The sequence below is a fragment of the Cibotium barometz genome, chromosome 40 (assembly GCF_041138505.1).
Source record: "Cibotium barometz isolate CiBa-2024 chromosome 40, ASM4113850v1, whole genome shotgun sequence".
In the NCBI taxonomy this organism is placed as follows: Eukaryota; Viridiplantae; Streptophyta; class Polypodiopsida; order Cyatheales; family Cibotiaceae; genus Cibotium; species Cibotium barometz.
The window spans coordinates 6,992,379-7,019,168 of record NC_141085.1 but is presented as its reverse complement, the minus strand read 5'-3'; the positions used below and the strand labels follow the sequence as shown (position 1 = coordinate 7,019,168).

Here is a 26,790-nt window from a genome sequence, read left to right as displayed (position 1 = left end):
ACTCCAATAACTTTCTATTCTAGCCATCCAACTGGATCCATTGTGTTTTTCACGCCTTTAAAATAAGCATCTGGTTTGTGGAGACTTGTTCCCGAAGTCGGAGAAACTCCAAGCTATCCATGATGAGGGAACCGTGTTGGGAATCGAAGCTCCATGTGTGTGAAGCAGCCCTCATACGTTCGTAAGTTTTTGTGTGTGTGTGTGTGTGAACAACCTCTCAAGCTGAGGTATTATGTGTGTGTGACATAAGTGGTGATGTCAATGGCTCTGCCATGTGTCACTTGCTAGTGAGTTTGATTGAGTCAAAAGAAAAGGCTCTAAGCCTACAAAAAGCTTTGTACTCGACTGAAGCAACATATCAATGAATCATCATCTTTGAGTCGTGCAAACCATTTCTCTCTCTCCCACATACCGACGCCACACACTACCATCTACTTCACACATGACATGGCAGACATATACACTGGCAGAGTAGAGGATGGGCTCCTACTCATGGATCCCCTGGCACCTATGGATACCATTACAGCCCAGCTGGCATCACTCCTACACACGGCTGCATTACAGAGCTTCCCACATCGTGTCCACTCAGGAGAGCCTGCGAGATCTGGGACTCTGCCCCAGAATAGATGGCATGATGACGAGTGCAGAGCCCTATACTCACGGCTCCGCATACAGAGAGCCTTGGGAGCCATCACAGAGCAGGAGTCGAGGAGAGAGATGAGGAGACTTACTCGCCGCAAAAGGCGGGCCTTCCCAGAGATACAGGAGCTAGAGATCTTTCATTTCTTCATGAGTAGAGATAGCCCTGTCTCATGGCGGCACTTCAGAGAGGCCCGGACACCGACACCTATTGCAGACCCACAGACATGGCACACATATGCAGAGGGCCTATACCACGCCCCACAGTAGCCACCTATACCTCAGCCACAGGACTCTCGACCTACCACAGCTAGCTTCTTTACCCACTCTATGGTACAGGAAGCTATCCGCCGCCTACAGCATGGACGGGCCGCCGACCATATGGGCCTGCAGGGTGAGCATCTCATATATACAGTAGATTCTTTGGCTCCTTTTCTTGCACACCTATTTAACAGGGCACTAGCAGAGGGTTTGCCTGCGGAGTGGACGATGCACACCATTGTGCCGATTCACAAAACAGGGGATATGCTCGATCCGAGCAACTACAGGACGGTTATGGTTGGCCACGTGCTGGCCAAACTCTATGGTGCAGTGTTGGAGCAAGAGCTTAGCTTATATACTGAGCGAGCAGGTTTACGCTCATCAGGGCAGGCAGGCTTCAGGAGAGCTTTCTCTACCACTGACCATGTATTCACTTTGAGATGTATCATTGATCAGGCCAGAGTGAGGAAGAGAAAGCTCTATTGCTGCTTTGTGGATTTCTGCAAGGCATTTGACACAGTACCACGAGAGAGGCTCTTTCAGCGCCTGCAGTCTCTTGGCATACCAGCAGATATGACATGGGGCATCTATGCATTATATGAGCAGGTTTTTGGGTGAGTCAGATGTCCAGGAGGTATGTCCGAGACTATTGCTAGCACCATTGGTGTGAAGCAAGGATGCCCACTTTCCCCCACGCTATTTGGGTTATACATTGATGAGGTGGCTGACTTCATTACACGGGGAGGCGGAGATGGAGTTGATTTAGCAGGTACCTCAGTACATATTATGCTTTATGCTGATGATATTGTATTAGTGTCTGAGTCTCCAGGTGGTCTACAGCAGCATCTACATGCACTCGATGATTTCTGCACACAGAGGGGTCTTACTGTGAACCTTGGGAAAACCAAGGTTATGGTCTTTCATACATCGAGACAGGGCAAGAGTCAGCTGACATTCACTCTCGCAGGATGCCAGGTGGAGGTGGTGACATCATACGTGTACCTAGGGGTTACCTTCTCTGCAGCAGCCACACGCTTCACCATGGGTTCAGCAGCCAGAGCTAGATTGACACGGGGATATGCAACATTGGCTATGCTAGAGAGACAGTGCCACCAAGCGCATTTTCAGGAGCCCCGGACGAAGGGGTGGCTATTTGACACATTAGTCACACCGGCATTGATGTATGGAGTAGCGGTATGGGCGCCAGGCCTTGCTACCCATTGGTGGACACAGATAGAGAGACCACAAGCCCTCATGATGGCACGCATGATACGCAGCAAACCGTCAGTACCTCATGACATTATCCGAGCAGAGTTTGCTGCGCCTCCTATGATGGTAGAGGCCATATTTCAGACTATATGCCTACTAGACAGATTCAGAGAGATGCCACAGGACAGATTGTCACACAGAGCTTTTGAGGCATCTAGACAGTTGGCTGAGGCAGGAGACAGAGGATCATGGTATGCACAGGTCACACATTGGTTCTCACAGCATGGCCTAGACATGGATCATCTACCACCATTCCAGTATGACAGGGATGCACCACATGAGGAGAGGGTATGCAAATTGTGCAGAGATGAGGTGGGGAGTGACGAGGATTATGTATGCAGATGCAAAGCATATACAGCCATCAGAGAGAGATATCCCATTTTATTCAGAGAGCCACATTCCCTATGCCAGATCTTTGAGGCAGCAGACCAACGCATACTGGGGAGATTCATTCTAGACATACAGTGCCATAGAGAGACATCATTACAGGCTCAGACAGCTCCAGAGGGGGGACGACAGACACAGATTACTACATTTTTTCAGAGATCCATCCCACTCCCAGCCCCTACACGGCAGGGAATTACTCTCCAGAGAGGAGAGACACTCAGAGCCCGCACAAGACAAAGGACACCTGGCTTTCGGACACCACGCCTATACCAGAGAGAGATGACAGAGATCAGAGCTCAGTTTCACAGAGAGGGTGCGAAGCGACTGGCTTGCTTCAGAGCACACCCAGGCATGTTCTTTAGGGAGCTGTGGACACCCCCTTCATTGATGATACCATTTTATACCCCCAGTATGGTACACGAGCTAGCTAGGTTGCATATCATGATTGTATACTCCATGCATATAGCTTTGCATTCTCCTAGTAGTAGAGCTCCATCCCCTCCACCACTCATTGTACTTATTGCACACCCAGATTCAGCTTTTTAGTTCAATACTTTTTCATTTTGTTGGGATGACAGAGGATACCCCATATAGGTACACCGATTTGTCTCATAGGCCGAGTTCGGTCTTTTGGAAGACGTTAATAAAATCTTTCTTTCTTTCTTTCTTTCTCTCTCATGGCATGAAGCTGCGCAGGCCCCCCCCCCCTCCTCTGTTCGCGCTGCGCGCTGGTGGCCCTGGTTGCTGCTTTTCCCACCCGCCCTTGCTCACGCCCCCAAGGCAGCAACTAGGGGGAAATAGCACAATGAACCTACAGGAGCTGGAGGCATACATCAAGACAGTGGAGGACAACACCAAGAAATTACTGGGCAAACAAAAGAAGGTGCTGGACAGGGTTCTGAACCAACATGAAAAACAGTTGGAAGGCCTCCGCAAGGAGATACAGGGAAAAAACAACAGGATTGAAGAACTGACAGCCCAAGTGAACCACCAGAAAGAGGTGATTCAGATGTTGAAAGAGACCCAGCTGCAACAAACAGGAATGCCAGAAGCTGCCCCAATGATAGGGGAACTCCGGGCAGAAATGGAAGCCCTAAAGGCTACGGTCAAGGACCATACAGTGGAGGAAGGGGAACTGAATATTCAGGAGGGTTTCAGGACTGACTTGGAGCAATTGAAAGCTGCGAGTGATAAGCTGCGGGAAGAACTGCAGACCACTAAGAAAGATTGGGTGGAGGTGGTGAAGAAGCACAAACCCCCGCAGCGCATCATACAAAAGACTCTCGAGGAGGAGAAACGCAGGAAGGATAGGGCCCTCCATGTGCGAGTACGGGGGCTACAGGCGGGGGCTTCCCCAAAGGAGGATGCCATGACACTTCGCCAGATGCTAGGAGTGGACGGGATCGCCCCCCCCTTTGTAGACACATGGAGGGCAGGAAAGGATATGACACGAGAGCGACCCCTCATCATTAGATTCCCTGATGCCACCAGCAGACAAGCCTTGATGGTCCGAGAGGCTTTTATGAAATACTTTTTCGCACTTCGGAAGCCCGTAGGGCAGTCTTGGAGCAGGTGCCACTTTTTTTGGATGGGCAGTTGGTTCATGTGGTTCCGTGGAAGCCTATGGCAGAGTACCAAGATATGTTGCGCCAGGCTTGCCCAGTTTGGGTTGAAGTGAAACAATTCCCACCAATGTTTTGGCGTGTTTTACCAAGTCTCATGCGAGGTATCGGTGATGTCTTGGTGGTGCCTCGAATGACATCTAGAAACCGAAATCGTCTATGCATGTTGTGGAATACTGGGAGACCTCGGCCGACACATTTGCGTGTCAATATGGCTGGGCTGCAACCTTTAATGTATGAATTGAGGTGGGATACATTTGCTGGCCACTGTTTCAAATGTGGTGAGATGGGCCACTTTGTCTCCGAATGTCCTAAGAAAGAACAAGTTGCTGCTACAAAGGATATCTTTGATGGGCAGTTGCCCGTGGAAGATGAGCATGATGCTCCTTCACATGATGCCCAACACATGGATGTACATGTGGATGTTCAGAATGAGGTTGAGCAGCCATGGGTGGAAGTACGTGGTAAAAAGACACGATTTGTTGCCCCGCGGGGGGGTTTCTCAGATGCTGTTTGGTGGGGGCCTTTGCGTACTCATCAGGGGCCCTTACATACATATGCTCGTCGCCCTTTGGGTTCAGGTGCCCAGCAACAGACCAGGATTGAGAGGCCGGGAGGCCAACTTTCTCAGGGTACAGGGCCTCTTGGGGTGGATAGAGTAGAACGCTATCCTATTAGAAGTCGCCTAACAAAAGAAGCACAACAACAATTGCCTCTTGTGTTTGGTTCGAAGGGTGAGGTCATCTCGCCATGGGATGGTCATTACCCTTTGACACGTGCTCGGGAACTCCAAGGGCAGTCTGAGATCACAAATACCATGTCTAAAAATGCAATGCTTCAAAAGGTTCGTGATTTGGCAGATTGTCCTGGGCCTAGTACACGGCCTTGTTGATTCCTTTTCTGGGAAGGCTTATGAAAATTGTACAATGGAATGTAAAGGGTATTTCTTCGCGCCAAAAGCAGTTCAGGCTTTGGCGTACAACTTTTTGTCATGGTTGGGATGTTTTGTGTGCAGTTGAACATAAGCAGCATAAGTTGGCTGGCAAAGCCTATGTATATAAGGGGTTTCATGTTTTCTACAGCGGACATCCTGCTTCGCAGTCAGGTGTTATGTTTGCTGTTCGTTCGCAGTTTCAACCTTCTCTTGTGATTCAAGATGTTCATGGAAGATTTCTAGTGATACAGATTGTTTGGGATGATACGCCTTTATGGTTGTTAGGGGTGTATGCTCCAAATAATGCTCGTGCACGCCGTTTGCTATGGAATGACTTGTGTGCCCTTTCAATCTCTCATCCTGGCTTTGTGATGGGGGACTTTAATATGTGTGTCTCCAGGGAGCAAGCCACGTCGCCTCATTCTGTAATGGATGGCCCGGAGAGAAAGGCGTGGGAAGCTTTTGCAGCAAGGTCGCTAAAACAAGACATGTGGTCTTGGTTGCATTCAGATGAAAGGGGTTACACTTATGCCTCACAACAGTTTCGGGGCACTTATGCTAGACTGGATAGGATGTATATTTTACATCAAGATCTCTTTTTGCCAGAGGTTCTTACTATGATGGTTGATCAGCAACAGGTTTTGTCAGATCATTGGCCGCTTGTGTTTGAAATGGTCTATCATCCTGTGGATGCATATAAAGGCTTGTTGGGACGCTTGCCTATGCGCTTAAATCACACTTTTTTGGAGCATGAAGTTTTTGATGTTTATATGCGTCAGTTGATACGACATTTCTCCACAAGAGTGTCCATGGCTGATTATCATGCTTGGCCAGTGTTCCTTACCAACACTCGGAAATTGGCACGGCATTATGGTCTTGCTAATGCCTCTATACAAAAACAGCATGTAGCCCTCCTTGAGTCGCTTTTAAAGGGCTTGCAGGCGTTCATGTTTACTGACTCTATGGATGCAGAAGTTGTGGATGCCATAGAATGGCTGAAAAAGGAGCTATCTAGGGTGCAGGAAGCACAATATGTTCGCTTTAAACTACTTGCACGTCTTGATGCTTTGCGGGATGCTAGCTGTCAATCTCATCGCTTCTATGATAAGTTGCATCAAAAACATATGCGTGAGAATATTGTTAGGCTGATGGATGCCAAAGGCAACCTTGTTACTCAACCTTCTGAGGTTATTCAGCATTGCATCAGGTTTTATGAAGATTTGCTTGCCCCTCGAGAGGATGTCTCACCGGCTGTCCTGGCTGCAAGGGACTCATTGTTTGCTGAAGTACGATATCAAGTTAACCCTGATGTGGCGGTTCAGCTTGATGCTCCTGTTTCTCAAGGGGAAGTGGAAGCTGTTCTCTCCAAACTTCCCATGGGAAAGAGCCTTGGTTGGGATGGTTTGACAAATGAGTTTTTCCGAAAATATGCTGATCAGCTTGCAGAGCCTTTGACGCTTATTTGTCAAAGGGTTTGGGATGAGGGATATATGCCTGCCGATTGGAAGTTGGGCATACTTCGTTTGTTGCCCAAAGTCCCTTCGCCTACTTCTTTGGCTCAATGGCGCCCGCTCTCACTTATGGGTATTATGTATAAAATCTTTACAAAGATTTTTGCCAATCGCTTGCAGAAGGTGCTTCCTACTCTTGTTCATCCATATCAATATGGATTTGTGCATGGCAGGAATATTTTGCATAATATTCTTAATGTTCAAATTGGAGTGGATTATGCCAAGGCAAAGAAGCAAGAGATTGTGATGGTGCAGCTGGATCTTGAAAAAGCTTTTGATCATGTCAGCTGGTCTTTCCTTTCTCAGTTAATGACAGCCATGGGCTTTGGTCCCAAAATGGCTAATTTGGTGCATTTACTTGGCTCTGGCTCTATCACGCGGATTATGCTCAATGGAGGACTTTCGGATGGTATTTCTCTCACCCGTTCTCTCCGGCAGGGCTGTCCTCTTAGCCCTCTTTTCTTTGCCATTGCCACTCATCCTATGTTATCTCGCCTAGATGCTATGGCATCGCATGGTGAAGTGGTTGGTTTGCATCTCCCTCATGGCAAGCAATTGGTTGCTCAAGCCCTTGCGGATGACACTTTTATGTTTCTCAGGGCCGAAAAAGGCAATATAGATCGAGCAATGGAAGCTTGGAATAATTTTGCATTGGCTTCTGGGCTGAAAATAAATTCATCAAAATCAGCCCTCATTGTATGCACGGAATTTGATCTTGAGGCATTAGGGTGGCAAGGCCGTGTGGTGCATACAGGAGACATTGTTCGTCATCTTGGATATCCGGTGGGTGTGGATGTGGACCCCCAAGCGCTTCTTGCTTGGATTTCTGCTCGGATCTCAGATAAATTTGTGTATTGGAAAGCTCAAGGGTGGCCTATGCATGTGAGGGTTAAGGTAGCTCAGGTTATTATGCTTAGCATGATTTCCTATTTTTTGCCTTTGCTACCTTGGACGCACAAATCTCTCATCCGTTTGGTTGCTCCCATTCGGTTTATCCTGTGGAAGAGGCAAGGAAATATTATGGGTCAAACATGAATAGCCTGGAATCACATTACGACGCCCAAAAGAATGGGTGGGGCTGCTTTACTGGATGTCCACTTGCATATGGTGGCGCGTAGGTGGGCGCTTTTTCAGGATATGTGTTTGCAAGAGCAGCCTTGGGTATTCATGGCTCGTGACTTGATTGAGTTGGAGGGATTGTCACATGGGCGGACACGTGTGCAGGCTTCATGGTGGGACATTGTGAATGCGGCTCATCCTGTCTGTATTCGCTCATCACACATTTTATCACATATTCTTCTTTCTTGGCATGAAGTTCTACTGCTGGCTCGGTGGGATCCTGGTCATGAAAGACTACTTTTGAACTCTTTGTAGTTTGAAACATTTGTGGAGTTGCGTGTCATTGTTTGGCCAGACAGAGATGCTTCACGCATACGACTCAACCGCATGGTCAGGCTAGGCTTGGTTAGAATCCGAGATACTGTGATACCTGGTCGTGACAGGCCATATTCATTTCGTCGTATTCGGCAGCACTTTAGGGTTCCTCGGACATTTCAGCCACTATGGGTTGACATCATGCATGCAATTGAGCCTTTTACTCCATTGCCTCGGCCATCTGCAGATCAGCCTTGGCTTGATTGGGCGCTATGTAAATCTGGTGACTTGATATCACTCTCAGCTAACCAGGTCTATCATAAGCTTGTATCAGAGAAAGATTGGGTTTCAGCCAAGGCCAATAAGGTGTGGGGATTGCACAAGTCTAAATCATGGTGGCAGAAAACTCTTATGCGTGGTTGGCAGTCTAAGCTCCCTTACCAAGGTAAGGTTTTCATTTGGAGGATGTTGGTGGGAGGGTTACCTACACGGGATCAGCTGAGCCGTCGTAAAATTACACTGGCCTCTTGCTTCTTCTGCACAACATGCACTGAAACAGTTATGCATCTGTTCATGAGTTGTCCAGTGGCCCGTCAGATTTGGTCTTTTGTCTCTCGCGTTTGGGAGGCAGTAGAGAGGTCTACTGTTTCGGCTCATCAGTGGATATTTGGGATTTGTCCTCAAGTCATTACTTCAGACAGCCACCTTGTGATATTCCATTTCCTTCGATGGACAGGACTTTGGCATATTTGGACTACACGGAATGGGTTCATTTTTGATTCCTTGTCTGGAATACATGGGCACATTCTACGTATCCGCGGTTTGCTGCTTTGGCAGTTTTCTTCTCTTCTCTCAGCTCAGCTACTGGATGCAGATGTTATTTCGTTATGGTCTACGGCGGCTCGGCTGGCTCATCTTTGATCCTTTTATCTGGGATGCTTATTTGGCTAGGAGGCTTTCTTATTAGTGTACAGGTTTGCATGGTCATGATCCTTTAGAGGATCTTTTGTGGGGGTTTTGTTTGGGGCCATAGGTTCTGTGTGAGCCATGTGGCTGATGTACATTTTACATATAATATAAAACACCATTTCACGAAAAAAAAAAAGAGAGAGAGAGCTTTCGTACGACCAACGCAGCACTGAATTAGTTATTACGTAAGTTTACAATAAGGGGCTAGGGTGCTTAAATAGCCACCCAATGAATTTGCCCGACCCAGTTCACATGTCAAATGAGTAAAAAAATAATACACAAATAACATAAGTAAAACAGGATCACTTGGGCATTTCACTTGAGGTGCACAAAACTTTAACACCCTCTCTGCAGCTCATAGTGAACATAAGTAGGAATACCAAGTCGATGAAGAAGCTACCATGGACACCCCAGCAGTGGCCAACCACTAGGTACACCTCGGATTTGCAACCACCAGCTTGTCACCACCAAAAATGCCATCCTGAGCACCAACTGCCTCAAAGAACATTGAACTGTAAGCCACACTACATCCAAGAATCCCCATTCATGAACAGTGAACACATCACGTCCAAAAACTCCACAAGATAATGAACTTTGGTACACACCCTATCCATAATCCCGAAAACAACAATGAATGTCTGCAGCACATCCATAGTCGGTTATACGCCATGTTGGTTCCTTGCCAGATGCCTAGTGCTTTGAATTCCGACACACGGATCCAAACACCCAGAAATTGAACTCCGACACACGGGTCCAAGTCATCAAAACGGGAGCACAGACTGCCCCTCTCTGCCACTCACATGCCTCTCTCTGGCTGAAGCACGTGGTAGCATCCATCCACCAAGCTAGAATGCTGGAGCATGTGCCAGTGTAGTCCTCGCCACACCGGCAGACGCCGTAGCATCTCTGGTAGAATCACTGTCACTGTCATCCTCGTCAGCTTTGCCTTTGCCTTTGTCATTCGTCGAGCCTTGACCTTTAGCATGGGATTTGCAATCCCGAGCCAAATGCCCTCGCTTTCCGCACTTATAACAACGGCTCCTAGACTTCTTATTGGATTCCGATGCAGCATGTGCCGATTCCAAATTCTTCGGAACTCGAATCTTGCCTTGGGAAATGAGCACCGCTTCCTCCTCAATGAGAAAAGAGCTAAGATCATCAAATTCCAGCTTTTCCTTCGTGACTTGCAAGCGTAATGCCCTCGAGACCATCTCGTACTCCTCAGGCAACTTCGTAAGAACCAAGGCAGCTAACTGGGTACTAGTTAACGCACTATTCATAGCCGATAACTGATCATGGATAACCTTTGCCTTCATTAGAAATGACTGCATAGAGGTCCCGGCTTCAAACTTGATGGAAAACAACTTGCCGAGAAGGGTTACTGCTCGCATTGTTGAGTCTCGATCAAACATTCCTGCAAGCTTTGACCACATTTCCTTGGCAGTCTTCAAAGTCTGAATGGCAGGGGAAATTTCCTTGGTGAGAGATTCTGCAATCGCCGACATTGCCTTCGCATTGTGAGCATCCCAATCCACAAGAGATTTGAGAAACTCCTCCTCATGAAGACGTGTGAACCGATTGCTATCCCTCCGGGGACGTTCCTCCGAGCCATCAACAATGTCCCATAAGCCTTTTCTGCTAAACCATAGCCTCATGATCAAGTTCCAATGCGCATAATTGTCGCCATTCAGTTTGTCGTCCTTGCTCGAACACGGGAGTCCCATCTCGAAAACTCCGTCCACCTCTTCTCAGTCGACCCGGTCTGCCCGCTCCAAAGTCTGCCAAGCACAGAGAGCAGCAGCGTTTTTATGAAACGCTGCCAGTAAAGAGTCAATTTTTAATAACGCTGAAGTCTCAAGACTTTAGACTAGCGTTTATTAAAAAAACGTTTTTACAGATAGCGTAATAAAAGAAACACTGGCACTGGCTCAGTCTGGCTTGACGCTGGCAGACAGCGATCTCCTTCTGCTGCACAACTTCACACCCAGATGCTCTCTCGCGATCAAAAGACGCCAGGCTCTGATACCATGTCAAAGACGCACGCGCGGAAGCAATGAGAGAGAGCAGAGAGAGTAGACGTTGGCAGATGGAAAACGCAGGTAGGGAGCGAAAGAGAGAGAAAACGCTAGGAGATAGAGAGAGAGAGCTTTCGTACAACCAACGCAGCACTGAATTAGTTATTACGTAAGTTTACAATAAGGGGCCAAGGTGCTTAAATAGCCACCCAATGAATTTGCCCGACCCAGTTCACATGTCAAATGAGTAAAAAAATAATACACAAATAACATAAGTAAAACAGGATCACTTGGGCATTTCACTTGAGGTGGACTACCTTATGGGATCTCCGGCTTTGGCACACCTTATCCCCGACTTCTCCATTCTGCCACCCCCTTTTGAAGCTGACCATGCCTACCTCTCTTTCACTCTTACCTGCACACCACCCGTCCCTCCACCACCACCCCCCCCCCACCATTCTGCTGCAGTGTATAAGGCACAGTACATTGGTGTTTGATGCCCTTTTGAAGCATATAATCCTTGAATGCATTTGACATGTATTCTCCACCTCTATCTGAGCAGAGTGTTTGGACTTTACATCCACACATATTTTCAGCCATTGCTACAAAGTGTCGAAAGTATGTAAACACCTCTGTTTTCGCTTTCAAGGGGTAAACCCAAGCAAACCTAATGTAATGAATGTGACGAAGTAAAGATGCCCCTCTATGGATGGTGTCCGCATTGGACCACATACATCACTATGTATGAGCTGTAATTTACTTTCAGCTCTAACAGCTCCATCTTTGGGGATGGTTTACATTGCATCTTTCCCAAAATACACCCCTCACATACATGTCTTGTTGGAGACTCAAGAGGCGGCATATTATCAACCATATGATGCTTCTACAAGAGCATCAAACTCCGAAAATTTACATGCCCAAAACGAGCATGCCATAGCTCTACATCATGCATAGCAGGAGTGTGGGCAGCCACTGTATTTGCATCATAAGTACGCTTGTCATAGCTGTCCAGGTTATACAAGCCTTTGTATCGTGTTCCAGAAGTGACTATTTCATAACCCTTTGATGGGTCTTTTACCAAACACTTCCCATCTTCAAATTCAACCTTTAAACCTTCATCGTTTATGGCTGAGACGGAAAGCAGATTTTTCTTTATCCCTAGAACATACAATACATTTTTCATACATATATTGGCACCATTGGCTGCAATAAGTATGACATTGCCAATTCCCTTTACTGGATATGTGGTATGATCTGCACATGATACAGTGCGGGCATTTGAAGCATAAACCAAGTGCTGAAATACATCTTTGCATGAAGTGATGTGGCTCGAAGCACCACTATCAAAATACCATGATACATCTTGTTTGTCAGATGCAATGCATTATGCAAGACATATCATTGTCTGAAGCACTTGGTGTGTCACTAGTGCATGTGACCAAAAAAGTGTACTCTTCCTGAATTACATTAGCTAATTGTTGTGCTTTGTCATCAGAAGAGTCTGCTACTACATTGCCTGCTTCTTTCCTTTTCTCTTTTGCAATCCGCTTTCTACATTCATTGATGTAGCGTCCAGGCTTATGGGAGTAGTGACATTTGCCCTTATTTTTAGGCTTGTTTGCATCCCCTTTGTCAAACTTTTCACCACCAGAAGAGGGCTATCCATGACCAACCTTACTAGACTGTTGTCCCCCATGCCTAAAGCTCTTTGCTTTACCCTTATCCTTGGCTGTAAATGCCTTGTCTCCACCACGGTTGCTAGATAAGTTTGCTCTTGTTTGCTCTTCCTGCAAGAGTAAACCCGCCAGCTCTTCAAAAGTGACGGGATCACCACCTCCTCTCATAGAGAGGTTGAGAGAGGTGTGAAAGCCCAAGTAGGAAGGTGATAAAGAATGAAGAGTGTTGGTGACCAGCTGTCTGTCTGGGATAACCTCATCAATGTTGAGCAATTATTCCTACAAATCTTTCACTTTGGTGAGATGATCTACCATGGAGTCGCCCTTATCCATAGAAAGAAGATCTCTTCAAGTAGGCAACTCTTGCCTCGTTGCGTACCTGATACATTGCTTCCAATGTGTCCCATGCAAGCTTCGATGTCTTGCAAGAACGAATGTGTGGAATAATAGTCCTTTTCACTTAAAGGACTATCAAGGACATGGCCTGTGCATCCCTAGAGTCCCATCTCTTCTGCTCTTGTGTGGGAGTAGGTTCTACCTCAGGAGCTCTTTGAGCACCTCCCCTTTGAGGCGTTGCTGGCTGTATGGTAAATGGGTGTGTGTCATCACCACACACGATGCCCCAAAGCCCTTTGGCTACCAACAAATTACGGATCATGAAACTCCAGAGGAAGTGGTTAGATCCATCCAACTCGTCCTCCTGGGTGAGCACACCAAATACATCTGTAGCATTTTGAGCCATGTCAACAAAATATACCTGCACGCAAACCAAGCACCAATGTGCACTGCCAGGCAACCAAATGTCCTGTGCAAATTTTTTGCCTGCAACCTGAAGCAAGTGTAAACCTGCACCAAATTGTTCAATTACACACAATGTGTATACATATGCGACAAATCACAGCTCTAATGTCTAATTACATGCTCCAATTTGAAAAGCCCCAATTTTTATGCACTGCAATTGCTTCAATGTGCAGTTAATTGGCCAATTTTGACAAAAGCCCCAAATTTCTGCAACCAAGGAAGGCTTAATTTGCTGATTTCGACCTCAATTTGAAAAACCCCCAAAATCTAAGCAAAGCAGCATGTTCAATTTCTTTAATTTGTCATCAAATCGAGAAATCTCCCAAATTATCCGAACCTTGTACCACCTGCAATTTTTCAATTTTCCTGGCAAAGGGAAATTTTGGCAGACCCCTAAAAGTTACTGAACCTACCCTGAAATGGCTACAAATTTTATTATTTTATTATTTTATTTTTTGAATTCAAAGTACTTGCAGCCCACATGCCGGGGAACTATGCCATGCAGTGCTAGCCTCGAAGGAGGAGTTGCAGGCTTGCGGAATGAGAGAAGACAGCACGAGGGTGTCAGCGAGGAGGTACAGTCATCAGGGTGCAGGGCATGTACGAAACTGTACTCCTAGCTGAGGTGCACGCCGTTGGGAGCAGAATGCAATGACGGAGCTGGAGACGAGGGTGTGTAGAGCTGCCGCAGCAAATCCCTGTGAGGACAGTCGGTGACAGAGGCCGCAACCAGGTGGCACAGCCAGTGGGCGAGGAAGCGACGGCGGACACCTGCGCACTAACATCGCCGAGTCTGGAGGGAGGACTAGGTGGCGAGCGCTTGTGAGCTGAGCGGCGGTGGACACCTGCACACTAACGCCGCTGAGTCTGGAGGGAGGACTGGGTGGCGAGCGCCTGTGAGGAGCTGAGCGGCGGGAGGCTGGGCCGGGCGGCGGCGGACCTCTCCACACTAGTGCCGCCAGTTCTGGGCGGTGGCCATGGCTGAGCCGGGTGGAAACAGCAGATGGAGCAGAAGTTCTGGACGGAAACAGGCGACCGACGGACTGGTTCCGGCGACGGAATTCCACAGGCGACGGATCTATTCAACGGAAATTCACAGGAAACTGCAGAGACTGAATTTCCAAAAGGCTGAGAATCTCCAGAGCTCTGATACCAATTGTTGGTGTTGGACTCACACTCACACACAGAAACCTGCACATTAGGGTTAGGTGCAGGAAGAAGAAGCTCATACAGAAACGCGAAGAGAGAGAGAGAGGCCAGTTGAGAATCCCTAGGCACCCGCAAGGTTGTACCTGAAGAAGACTCCTTTTTGGTTTGGTAATCTAGCCATAACGAGGAGGGGGGGGGGGGGGGGGGGGGGGGGGGGGGGGGGGCAGCCCATCTTCTGGCAGAGCTGTTCTATTCACTCTTTTCTCTGGCATGTTTAATTCACGAGAGCTGTTCTATTCACTCTTTTCTCTGGCATGTTTAATTCACGATAGTTAAGATTTCCGTGTTACATTTGTTGGAATATATATCATCTCCAGAGGGTCTACATGTACCTTTTCATGCTTGTACTGGTCATTTTTATGAGGCCCTGCATTGGCATATTTAGCAAATATTATTTAGGTTTTTTCTACCCTTTTTTAGGCTTTTTATAGCATATTTATGCTACATGACAGTTGTCAGCCTGCTACAACTGGCCGACCAGCTCATATGAGGGATAGATAAGGGAGCACACCCGTGACCCTTCCCCTCATTTTTCATCTCATTGTTGCATATCTGCTGGAAATCATTGGCTGTAGCAACAATCTCTTATGCTTGTAAGCACCTACGGGCTTCCCTCGTGCTCATTTTCAAAAATTATCAAATGTTCCCAGCCTTCTACAGTTTGTGCTTTGGGCCTACAACCTGTGTTTGCTCTTTCTTTCATGGTATCAGAGCCAAACGCTGATCTACAGGCAAGAAATCGCTGCGTTTTTCTGATTGGAGCAAAGGCTTCATCAACTTTGCTGCATTTTCTGCATCTGTACTTTGGGACTGCTGCATTTTTGCTGTTGGAGGCTGAAGCTGTCTTCTAGGTGCTGAGGACAGGGTTCTTGAGAGAGATTTGCTTTCTCTATTTCTCTTTTCCCACCCTCCCTTCCTTTCTTCTTTCTCTCCTCTTGTTGTGCACAGCTTGAGAGGAGGCAATTTGCTGTTTTTTTACAGCCCTCTTGCTTCAGAGAAGTTTTCTTGTCGAAGGACATGGCTTCAGGAGATTTCTCTACTGCTGCTCCTTCTCCACTTCTGGATCCCTTGCTCCCGCTCCCCAGGTGGTTCCTCTTCCCAGTCTTTCTTCTCTGAGTTTCTCTCATCCAGGTCTTGCTCCAACCCCTACCCATATACCATCCTACAATCCTCCCCAAGTCGGTGACTCAATGAAGCTTACAGCAACCAACTATCATACTTGGTCTTTCTACACTCAATTAATGCTAAAAGGAGCCGGTGTGTGGATGTCCATCTCCACACCCCACTTGGTGGACCTTGCTTTGAGAAGAATATTGGATGCTCAGGCCCGTCTTATCATCATCCATTGCATGACTCCGTATATACATGCATAGTTTATCTCTACTTGGAGTAATGCTCATCAGATGTGGACGGAGATCCAGAGGAGGTATGGGAGAGTTTCGACGATGTTTGAGAAGATTGGAGAGTTCACCCGTATCAAGCTGCAGGAGTACAGGAGCAGAATCAACAATCCTATCCATGAACTTCTTGGTAAATTGCATGCTTCCTTTGATTCTTTTAAGGATAATATTTACTTCCATGATCCTCTTCGGAAGTCATGAGTTATCTCCACGACAAGTGCATGCTTCGTGGAAAAGGTACGTTGAAGTCTGCTTTTTTGCCTCTGACAAGGGCAAAGGCAAAGGCGAAAAAGGAACCTCCAACAACAACAAAAACAAAGGTAAAGGCAAGGGTAAACAGGATTCAAAGGAGTCCAAGGACAAAAGCAATGAATGTGATTACTGTGGCAGGACAGGTCATATTGAGGCTCGCTGCTTTGCTCGTCGAGATAGCTCTCGAGCAACCGAAGCCAAGTATAAAGCCCAGGATGCTTTCAAAGCATCTGACAAGGACACCACCAAAGACAAGGACAACACCAAAGACAAGGGCAAGGACAGTTTCAGAGGAGGGATCTGCCAAAGTTGCATACATGGCAGTCAGATACATCCACTTCTTCACAAGATTCACTCCTCGTGATCACAGAGATGACTTCTCCAGAAGAGGTCGGTGACACACCTGAAGCGGTGGAATGGGTTAGTGCAAGCATATCTTGAAGGACTACTAGTCTCTCTCTTCTTCAGTTCACATAGGCGACAACTCTTCGTTTCTTGTCACCGGTGTTGGTAATGTTTCTTTGGGTTCCTCTGCCACCTTACATAATGTTTTATATGTACCACGGATTTCCAAAAATCTGTTTTCAATGTACAAAGTTTCTCAAAAGGGACTTGGTGTGTACTTTGATGATGAGATCATTGAAGTGATCGACAGGAAGACTCTCTTGGTTGTTGCCAATTGAGTCCATGATGAGGGTCTCTACAAGATCACCAACTTTTCTTCCCAAATCCCTCGCATTGACTCACATATTCATCAGCTTTTCTCCCCCTTGATGACTTTGGTTTCTGAGGCCTATACTTCTCTGTGGCATTCTCTCTTCGGTCATGTACCCATTGCTACTGCCTTACAGAAGTTCCATTCTCAACAGGATGTCAGCGGACTACCTCAGCTCAGGTTTCTTTCACACATCTGCTCATCCTGCATGATGGGCAAGCATCATCAAGATGCATTTCTAGAGGAGGCCACTCATCGAGCAACCTGAAGACAGGGGCTTATACATGCACATCTTGCTAGACCCATGGAGGTTGAGTCTCTTGGAGGGGCTCGATATTTTCTTCTTCTTGTGGATGATTTCACTCGCAAAGTTTGGGTATGTTTTCTCACTCGCAAGACAGATGCTTTTGCCAGTTTCAGGACTTGGATCGCGATGGTGGAAAATCAGTCTGGGAGTACAGTTTCATTTCTCCGGACTGGTAATGGTGGCAAGTTTGTACCGTTTGATAACTTCCTTGCGTCAAAGAGCATTCACCGACAGACTACAGTTCCTTACACTCCTCAGCAAAATGGAGTTGTGGAACGAAAGAACTGGACCGTAAAAGAAATGGCTCGTTCTTTGTTGCATCATGAAAGTCTCCCTCTTGCTTTCTGGGGTGAAGCTGTGGCTACCTCAGTTTATCTCATTAACCGCTCTCTCACAAAAGCGGTTGAGGGGATGACTTCGGAGGAGGCTTTTATAGAACACAAGCCTTCTATTTCTCACCTACGTGTTTTCGGTTGTGTTGCTTACGTGCATGTCCCACATCAGAAGAGGACCACACTCGCACCGAAGTCAAAGAGGAGGATCTTCACAGGCTACAGTCTGAGATCCAAAGGGTACCGCTTCTGGGATCCAGAGGTTGATGACATTATCATTTCCCGTGATGCTTAGTTTGATGAGAGCTTGTTTAGCATCGACTCCTCTCCACCCGGTGCATCTTCCGACTTTCTCGATGATCCATTCTCGGCTGATGTTAGTGATCTTATACCTCTTCCACATCCAACTCCTCCTCCTCCTCCTCCTCCTCTTGCTGCAACTCTGGTGACAACTGTTACTTTACAGCCACCAGTTCCTGGGGCACCAGCTTCTGCAGCTCCAGTCCCTCTACGAGTCCTGCTTTGACTCCGAGATTACCCCCACCAGTGCTTACTTCATCACCTCTCCCAGTAGCATCAGATGAGTCCTCTACTACAGCTGGATCTTCTTCTTCTTCTTCACGCTTTGAGAGGAAGGTTGGCCCACCTCAGTGGGTTCATCAACTCTTTAGAGATTCTGGTCTCACTGATGCACAGCTCTATAACAAGATCTGTACCTCCACCCTTGGACCTTGCCGTTCATCTCGGGCTTCCACATCTCATCACACAATGAATTATGCTCTCATGAGTTCTCTCCAGGAGATCAATGAGCTTGAGAGTCCAGAGGAGGCTCTATCACAGCCGCAATGGCGACAAACCATGGAAGGCTTTCACAGGCCACAAGCCTATTGTTTCTCATTTTCATGTCTTTGGTTGTGTTGCTCATGTGCATGTGCCTTCTTCTAAGAGGAGGACTCTTGATGCTAAGTCCAAACCTATGATATTCACAAGATATGCTTCTCGCTCCAAAGGGATCCGTTTTTGGGATCCTTCTCATGAGGATATTGTTCTTTCACATGATGCCATCTTTGATGAGCATGTTTTTGGTCTTGATGAGTTACCACCTTCTACATCTCTCTCAGATCCATTTCCATCTCTTAAGCTTGAGCCTCTCTCACTCCCTACAGTCTCATCCTCATCTACACCATCAGTTCCTACTTCATCCCCTCCGTCCATTTCGATTGCGACACCTACTACTTCATTGGATTCTACATGGACTTCTGGTCCTCCAAAATGGGTTCGCTCTCGACTTCAGGATTCAGGCATATCACTTTCAGATGCTCAACAATCTACTACACGTGTCTTACGTACACGCCCTTCAGTAAATATTGCCTTGATGTCTCATATTGGTGATGTGTTTGAGCCTGAAACGGTTAAGGAAGCTCTTTCCTTACCACATTGGTGTGAAGCAATGCAAGCAGATATTTCTTCTATTGAATCTAATAACACATGGCACTTAGTTCCACGACCTTCACATAAAAAGGTCATTGGTGTTAAGTGGATTTTCAAAGTCAAGATTCATTCTCATGGTACTCTTGATAAGTACAAGGCACGACTTGTTGCTAAAGGTTATGCTCAAAAAGAAGGTGAAGACTTTGATGAAACTTTTGCTCCTACTGCCAGATCTTCTACTATTCGTGTTGTTTTTGCTCTTGCTACACACTATGCCTGGCCTATATATCAAATGGATGTTAAATCTGCCTTCTTGAATGGAGATTTAGAGGAGGAAGTTTATGTGGCACAACCTGAAGGTTTTATTGCACAGGGTCATGAACATGATGTGTATTTATTACAGAAAGCTCTTTATGGTCTTAAGCAAGCTCCTCGAGCTTGGTATCACAAGATTGACAGTTTTCTCCTTTCTCTACATTTTGAGAGGACTCATGCAGATCCTAATCTTTATGTGCTTATTGTGGATGACGATATATGCATTCTTGTGCTTTATGTAGATGATTTGACACTCACTGGCTCTAATTTGGACCTACTCAAATGGGTTCAAACTCAACTCACAACATCATTTGCCATGACTGATCTTGGACTACTCCACTATTTTCTTGGTTTAGAAGTGTGGCAATTTGCTTCTGGCATCTTTCTTTGTCAAAAGAAGTATACTTTAAGGTTGCTTGAGAAATATGGCATGCATGATTGCGCATCACTTACTTGTCCCATGGATCCTAATTCAAAATTATCCAAAGATGATGATTCCCCTGAGGTTGATTCTACAGAGTATCGCCAACTTATTGGTTCTCTACGTTATTTGGTTAACACTCGGCCAGATCTCTCCTATGCTATGAGTATTCTTAGCCAATTCTCTTCACAGCCTCGTCGATCTCATTGGCAGGCAGCTTTGAGGATTCTTCGATATCTTCATAGAACTCTTGAGTATGGCATTTCTTATGCAGGTGGAGATACACTTATTAGTTACTCAGATTCTGATTGGGCAGGGTGTATTGAGTATGACATTTTTTATGCAAGTGGAGATACACTTATTAGTTACTCAGATTCTGATTGGGCAGGCTGTATTGATACTAGGCGTTCCATGTCAGGCTATTGTTTTATGCTTGGTAAAGGACTTGTTTCTTGGAAATGTCAAAAGCAGCGAATTACTTCTTCTTCATCGATAGAAGCAGAGTACAAGTCATATCTTGATGCCACTTCTGAAGCACTTTGGCTTCAGCAAATTCTGAATCACCTTGGATGTTCATCTACTCCGACACTCATCTACTCAGATTCACAGAGTGCTATTGCCTTAGCCAAAAATCCAATTATTCTAGGACGATCCAAACACATTGATGTTCATTTTCATTTTGTTCGTGATTGGATTTCTGAAGGACGCATTCAGCTTGAGTATTGTCCTACCAAAGATAATGTTGTTGATTTGTTTACTAAGCCTCTTCCTCGACCTACCTTGGATTATCTTCTTCAGCGCGTTGGCGTTGGTCCTCCCATCTGGACCTGAAGAGGAGGTGTTGGATAGGTGTCATCTCCAGATGGTGTCACGCTAGGGGCACACTCTTTAGCCTCTAGGCATTTTTGGGATTTATAGCATTCATTTCCATTTTTTCCTATTTACACATTTTTGGGTGGAGGAAAGGGTGGAGGAACTTTTCTAGAGATCCGTTCATCTTGTGCCTATATATATGAGGCATTGTAGTTCATTTCTAATCAAGTTGGCTAGTGGTTCATTGATGAGTTCTTGAGTACATTGTCTCTTCTCTCATCTCTTCTTTCTCACAATATATACCTAGATGAATCCAGGAACATGCCCAAATTCACCTTTTAGGAACGTGCATGTTATATACTCATGGTAGTCAACCCACAAGACTATATAACTATCAACTCCATTATGCATAGTATGGACTAGATACTACGAGTCTATGACATCCCCACTAGCGTCATCAATGCCCAATAGTGGGTGCAGAACTCTATATCAAGATATGCTCTCACACACGCACTCCACACACACACACATAAGAGCATATATTCACGCAAAGCCCTTCGTACTTAGTTTCTGTCAAACCTCCGGAGATGCAGAGCAGAATTAGGCTCTCAGCCATAATGAAGCCTAGCACTAAGGGAAGTAGCAAATAGAAAGAACTAGTACAGCAAATAAGTAGTTGATAGGGCAAATGCACCGCTAAAGATAGAAAGAATAAGCACAATATCAATTGGCCGCAACTCGACGAAAACTTCACAATGTGAAATTTGCATGTCCAGCATACCATACTCCAAGGTGGCCCTCGTGTGGTAGTTGTCCCGAGGACACCAAGGCAAGCCTCTGGTACCTGTGGGGATCCATGTGACTAATGTGATGGAGGTATGTGATTGTCTAGGATAGTGCATCCACTACCATCGGGCATGCACTAAACTCTGCTTGGATAATCTGGTGTGGGACTAATGGTTTGTTGCAGATCGTATAGGAGAACATCATGATCCCAGACCGTTCAACTCGCTGCCAATCCTTATCGGATAGATCTGCCCCCAGAAGGTTGCTCCATACATCAAGGCTGGTGTGACGAAGGTGTCAAAAAGCCAATCCTTCGTCTTGGGCTCCTAGTAGCACTGCCACTCAAGTAAGCTAACGGCTGCATATCCTGTGCCACTCTGGCATGTGCTACGGGAACCATGGTGAAGCATGGACCACTGAAGGTGACGCCAAGGTAGACATATGATGAGACAATCTCCACAGGATCCCCTCTATATGTGAAGCTCAATCTCGATGTTAAGGGGTGGGAGGTATTGAAGACCATTACCTTCGTTTTATCAAGGTTAATAGTGAGGTCCAGTTGAGTGCAATAATCACGTAACGCATCCAAATGTCTCTAATGCCCCTCGGCTGAATCTGAAAGGTCTACGATGTCATCTGCATGAAGTAGTAAGGGAATCAATCTGCCAGCCCCACTGTGGGACCAGCCCCACCTAATCTGTCAATGAAGCTCGAGATCTCATCAATGTAGAGACCAAAAAGAGTGGGTGATAGAGGGCAGCCCTGTTTCACCCCAATAGTGTTGGAAATCTCTTGCGACATATCTCCTGGGACTCTCACTTCTCCAATGTGACGGACTCATAGAGGGCGATGATGCTCCAAACCATGTTTGATGGGACTCCTAATATCTATATCTTGTAGATGTTGTAGCAGGCGGGCTCAAGGTACAGTATGAAAAGCTTTGCCGAAATCCACAAAGCAACAACAAATCCTCTGATGTCGCACTCTACCCTCCTCGATGATAGAACAAAGGGTGAAGATGTGGTCAAGGGTAGAGTAGCTCCTAAGCCTGCCTGTCCTGAGGCTCTGCATCCTTGTCTCTCTACGAACGAATTGACCTCCACTTCTAGCACCGATCCATAGAGTTTGGCCAATGTGTGGCCAATCATGAATGTCCTGTAATTATTAGGATCAACTAGATCTCTAGCTTTGTAGACGAGGATGATAGTGTTAACGGATCTAGAGGGTGGAAATCCTTCACAAAGGACTAGTAAACATGTAGGGTAGTACGGGTGCCATTGTATCATCGGCATGTGAGATGTATTCAGCAGTGAGTCCCTCATGATCGAGTCCCTCGTGATCTTGGGCCTGCCCATTACGTAGTCTACGGATGGCCTTGAGGACCATGCCCTTTGTGAAGAAGGTGGAGGTGGTGGGGTGGGAATCTAGTGGTTGGGGGTAGAGGTGACTGATGGGGGAATATGAGAAGAGGGAGCGTGCATAGGAGTGCCATGTGTCCGAGCAAGTGATAGGTGTGGAACAAGATAAAGCTTTGGTGAAGTCATATTCGCCGCAGCAATTCTCAAATTTTATAGATTTGGCTCCTACCTTGAACTCTTTTGGTCCTCTTGTTGTAATGCACATCTTCCTCACCAATGTCAACTCTCCTTTTGCCTTTATCTGCATGAGAAACATAATGCTTGGGTTCCTTCCTTCTAGGGGCTGAAACATGAATCGGTACCCTATGATGTGTACCTCAAAGTGAAAAGCCATAAATGTGAGATGGGGTACCATGAGTAGGACAAGCAGGGCAAGAGGTTACTGACACCTCTTCCCTTTCTTGATGGTCTACAAATTTCAGCTTTGCGAAAGCGGCTACAAAGGGTTTGGACAAGATGGCTTCTTAAACATAAGCTCACCCTCTCTTCCCTCCACTAATTTTCCTTGATCAATGAGAAAAGAGAGTGTCATCTCTCTTGGTTTGACACCCAATTCTAATGCAACGATTTCCGATGCATCGTTCACAAATGCTGAGCGCCTTTGTGCATCCAATACCTACTTAACTTCTGGATCGTCATGTAAACTCTTCAATTGGGAATCTTTCTCACATAGCAGCCTCTTGAGGCTTTCCATCTCAACATGCATGGCATCAAACTCATTAGTGTCTTTCACCTTTGCTTTACCACAGGATGGCTGTCCCTGATTTACAACCATCTGTCCCTTCACTGCAGAGCAGCTGTCCCTCATGTGCATAATCACCACGGAATACATGAGATACAGTTTCAGCATAGTGCTCATCACCTCCATGGTGTACATCTTTGACAACTTGTTCTCCACGGGGTTGCCTTCTTAAGTATACATGCACTCCACTACTGTATGGCTCACCATAATGTTTAAAAGCACTAACAGTTAGCGCATGAAGGAGACATGGGACACTTTTCTTCACATATGGGGTCTTAGCCCTTTCCTAACTAGAGGCAAGAACAGTATCCCTGGCATTACACGCCACCAGTATGGTCCCCCACCACCAAACCCACATGAGTTATCTGCAGATTTTTGACCCCCACCACCAACTCCACATGAGCATTATCTGCAATATTATCTCTTTGGAATATTTGTTTTCATACAGGAGTACTTTTTCTTTACAAATGAGAGAATCTTCTTTTTTTCTTTTTCTTTTTCCTTTTTTTGGGAGGAGGGAGGGGGGGTAGTAGGCATCAAAAGTAAGATTGAGTCAAAGAGCATACTTGTGTCATTACAATCTCCTCCAGCAATATACCAATTATCACCAAAAAGTACACCGGCACACTCTGCACGGGGCCCGGGAGAAACCCCTCTTGTCTTTAATCGAGACCATTCCATCTAAATAGGAAAAAAAAATGATCAGCGAAGTGCTCATCACCCCAATATCCACCATTTTCCAAGAGATTAGTCTAGCTGCTGGCAGGTTTTACATTCAGGATCCATAATAATGTTCAACAGAGGGTACTTGTAGGAAAACATCCACTAAGTAGAGAAGTGTTAAGAGCCGTGCATGCTTCATCTAAACTACACATTGGTAAAAGAACCTCTCTTACAGCTTCAAAATCAAGTGCATAAAGATCGTTTAGAAATTTTGACTTCGATGCCCCACCAAACACAAGCAACAGACGGTCATCATATATTGCAGCAACATGTTTGGATCTTGGAGAAGGGACAGATCCCCTGCATACAGGTACTTGCACAACTTTATTTCATGGTTTTAAAACAAAGTGAACATATAGTAGGCCATGCTGAGACATGATTTGATGTGAAGACAGAGTTATGCTACTTACATTGCAAGTAGAGGCAGCCACATTGAAGTCTTGAGATCAAACATGTGCAAATCATTCAATTTCCGCCCTTTGGTAGCTTCACCACCAAACAAAATAAGCACAGAGCCTGCGCTGGTCACGCTATGGCCACTACGTGCCACCTGAAGGAGCAATAAGAAGAGTCTTGAGATTATATCCACCTTTAAACATTGATGCAAAGCACCCTATGTGTATGTCCTAATAGAATCAAATTCAAAAGAACCGAGCACAGCACATTCAACCATAACAGGCCTGAATAATAGAATCCACAAGATGAAAAATACAAGAGAGTATTCTTACCGGGATTTCACCTTTGGCTTCTATCATAGACCAGTTCTCTTTCTCCATATCAAATGACCAAACTGCAAATGTTACATCATCTCAAAATCAAATTACATTTAAAAGATATTTTAAGATGCGGTAAAGAGCTTCACTACAAGAAAACAGCTCGCTGACCTGAAACAGTCTCCATAGGTGGATCGGTTTCTCCAGTTATCAGCAACAGCTTCTGCCCCCAAGCGATCTACCAAGAGAGTGTCTTTTAGTAGCACATTTCTTCATAACTGACTCAACAAGTGGCATTTGATAGAAGAGCCATGAAATTACCAAGCTGTGCCCCCTGCATGGAGGAAGCTGTTGAGCTGCTTTGGTTTTCACATTTAAAGAGGATCGAGTTCCTACTCCTGACCAACTGAGCTTGCCCAGGTGCAATTGCTGGTAGCAATAAAACCAAGAAATGGGCTGAATGTGATGTACAATGCCATACAGCATAAGTTTTAATGTTTTTGAGGCAGAAAAAAAAAACATCATTATATGCAAGTCACAAGAAAATGTACCTGCACATCATTAAGCATTCCAAGATCAGAATCACCTCCAACCACTAGCATCTTCCTTCCAATGACAGCTGCAGCATGCTGATGAACAAAGAGCAGACTTTTATGAGAACGTCCTGTCTATCCGATACAAGCAAGCTTTCCAAGAGACAGCCATGCAGCATTGCCTAAACAAAAACCTAGCATCCCTTTATTTTTTTCAGGGCAAACTAGACATATACATACATATAAATACATTCACGTGCACACAGACATATGTGCGCGCGCGCGCGTGTGTGTGTTCATAACCCTGTTCATGTGACTTTTGAATTAAATCATTCATGTTTATTCAAATCTCTTAAGTTTAAAAATAATATTACATTCTATGATTACTACATACATAATAGCGAGCTCGAGGTGTGTTGCCAGAAGGGAAAATCAACGTCCAACTACGGTTGTCCCGAACAAAGTCAAGTTTCTTGTCTGGACCACCTTGTACTCTATTGCCCTCTTCCGTGCCTTGTTGAATATCCGATGAAGGTGTACTCTCCAAGCTCACGTCCTCCCCCTGCAAAACGCAAATAAGCATAGACCTAAAATTTAATGTCTGCTACATACTAGAAAATATTTATTGACATACTTGTTAACCACATATTTGAATTTTATGGCTTTTCGTGCCCAAAACTTTAAGTTGCATAGCCAGATTTTGAGTTACCCCCCTACCAAAATGAAAGAACTGCTAAAGTGATTCACCATTATAGCCCCCCAGGTTATGACTTTATGAGCCAAGGTCAATCCTAGCACTACAAACTTTAGGAAAAAGAAAAGTTTGGGATACCTTTTATAATATTACTACCTTGACCTGACCCTTTATGACAGTATCACTCCCTCGAACAAATTGAGCACAGAACCCCACCCACCCACCTCAAACCCAAGAAACCATTACTGGTCATGATTACAACAAAGAACATGAGATGTCCATTCACTTGTTTGAAAAGCATCAACTGCAGCACTTTGTTTAACTTATTGAGAAGACCCACAGTAACAGGGTACAATAAGCAATGAAGGTAGATAACTGTTGTGTGGATGGGCTGGACCATGGTTAGTCTTGCACGACCTCTACAGTCACCATGTGGTAGGTGTGAACAGGGTCAATATGACTGTTTCACCTCCACACCATCCAATAAGGAAAGTCACAATGCACCTTCGGTCAGGATGGAGCTTCTCG

At 45.7% G+C, this 26,790-nt stretch overlaps 1 protein-coding gene across 3 annotated transcripts in view; it reads right to left on the bottom strand.

Annotated features, from left to right (window-relative positions):
- The window catches only part of LOC147615145 (Galactose oxidase/kelch repeat superfamily protein), a 50,574-nt gene that overhangs the window by 19,535 nt on the left and 4,249 nt on the right, over positions 1-26,790 (bottom strand). For all 3 annotated transcript variants that reach the window (XM_086779141.1, XM_086779143.1, XM_086779142.1), the window contains 8 exons: positions 25,963-26,130; positions 25,587-25,664; positions 25,357-25,464; positions 25,207-25,273; positions 25,051-25,112; positions 24,733-24,872; positions 24,496-24,622; positions 24,166-24,280 (listed from right to left, as the gene is read on the bottom strand). In XM_086779141.1, the coding sequence (XP_086635267.1) occupies positions 24,166-24,280; positions 24,496-24,622; positions 24,733-24,872; positions 25,051-25,112; positions 25,207-25,273; positions 25,357-25,464; positions 25,587-25,664; positions 25,963-26,130 (865 nt within the window). The remainder of the gene's footprint in view (positions 1-24,165; positions 24,281-24,495; positions 24,623-24,732; positions 24,873-25,050; positions 25,113-25,206; positions 25,274-25,356; positions 25,465-25,586; positions 25,665-25,962; positions 26,131-26,790) is intronic.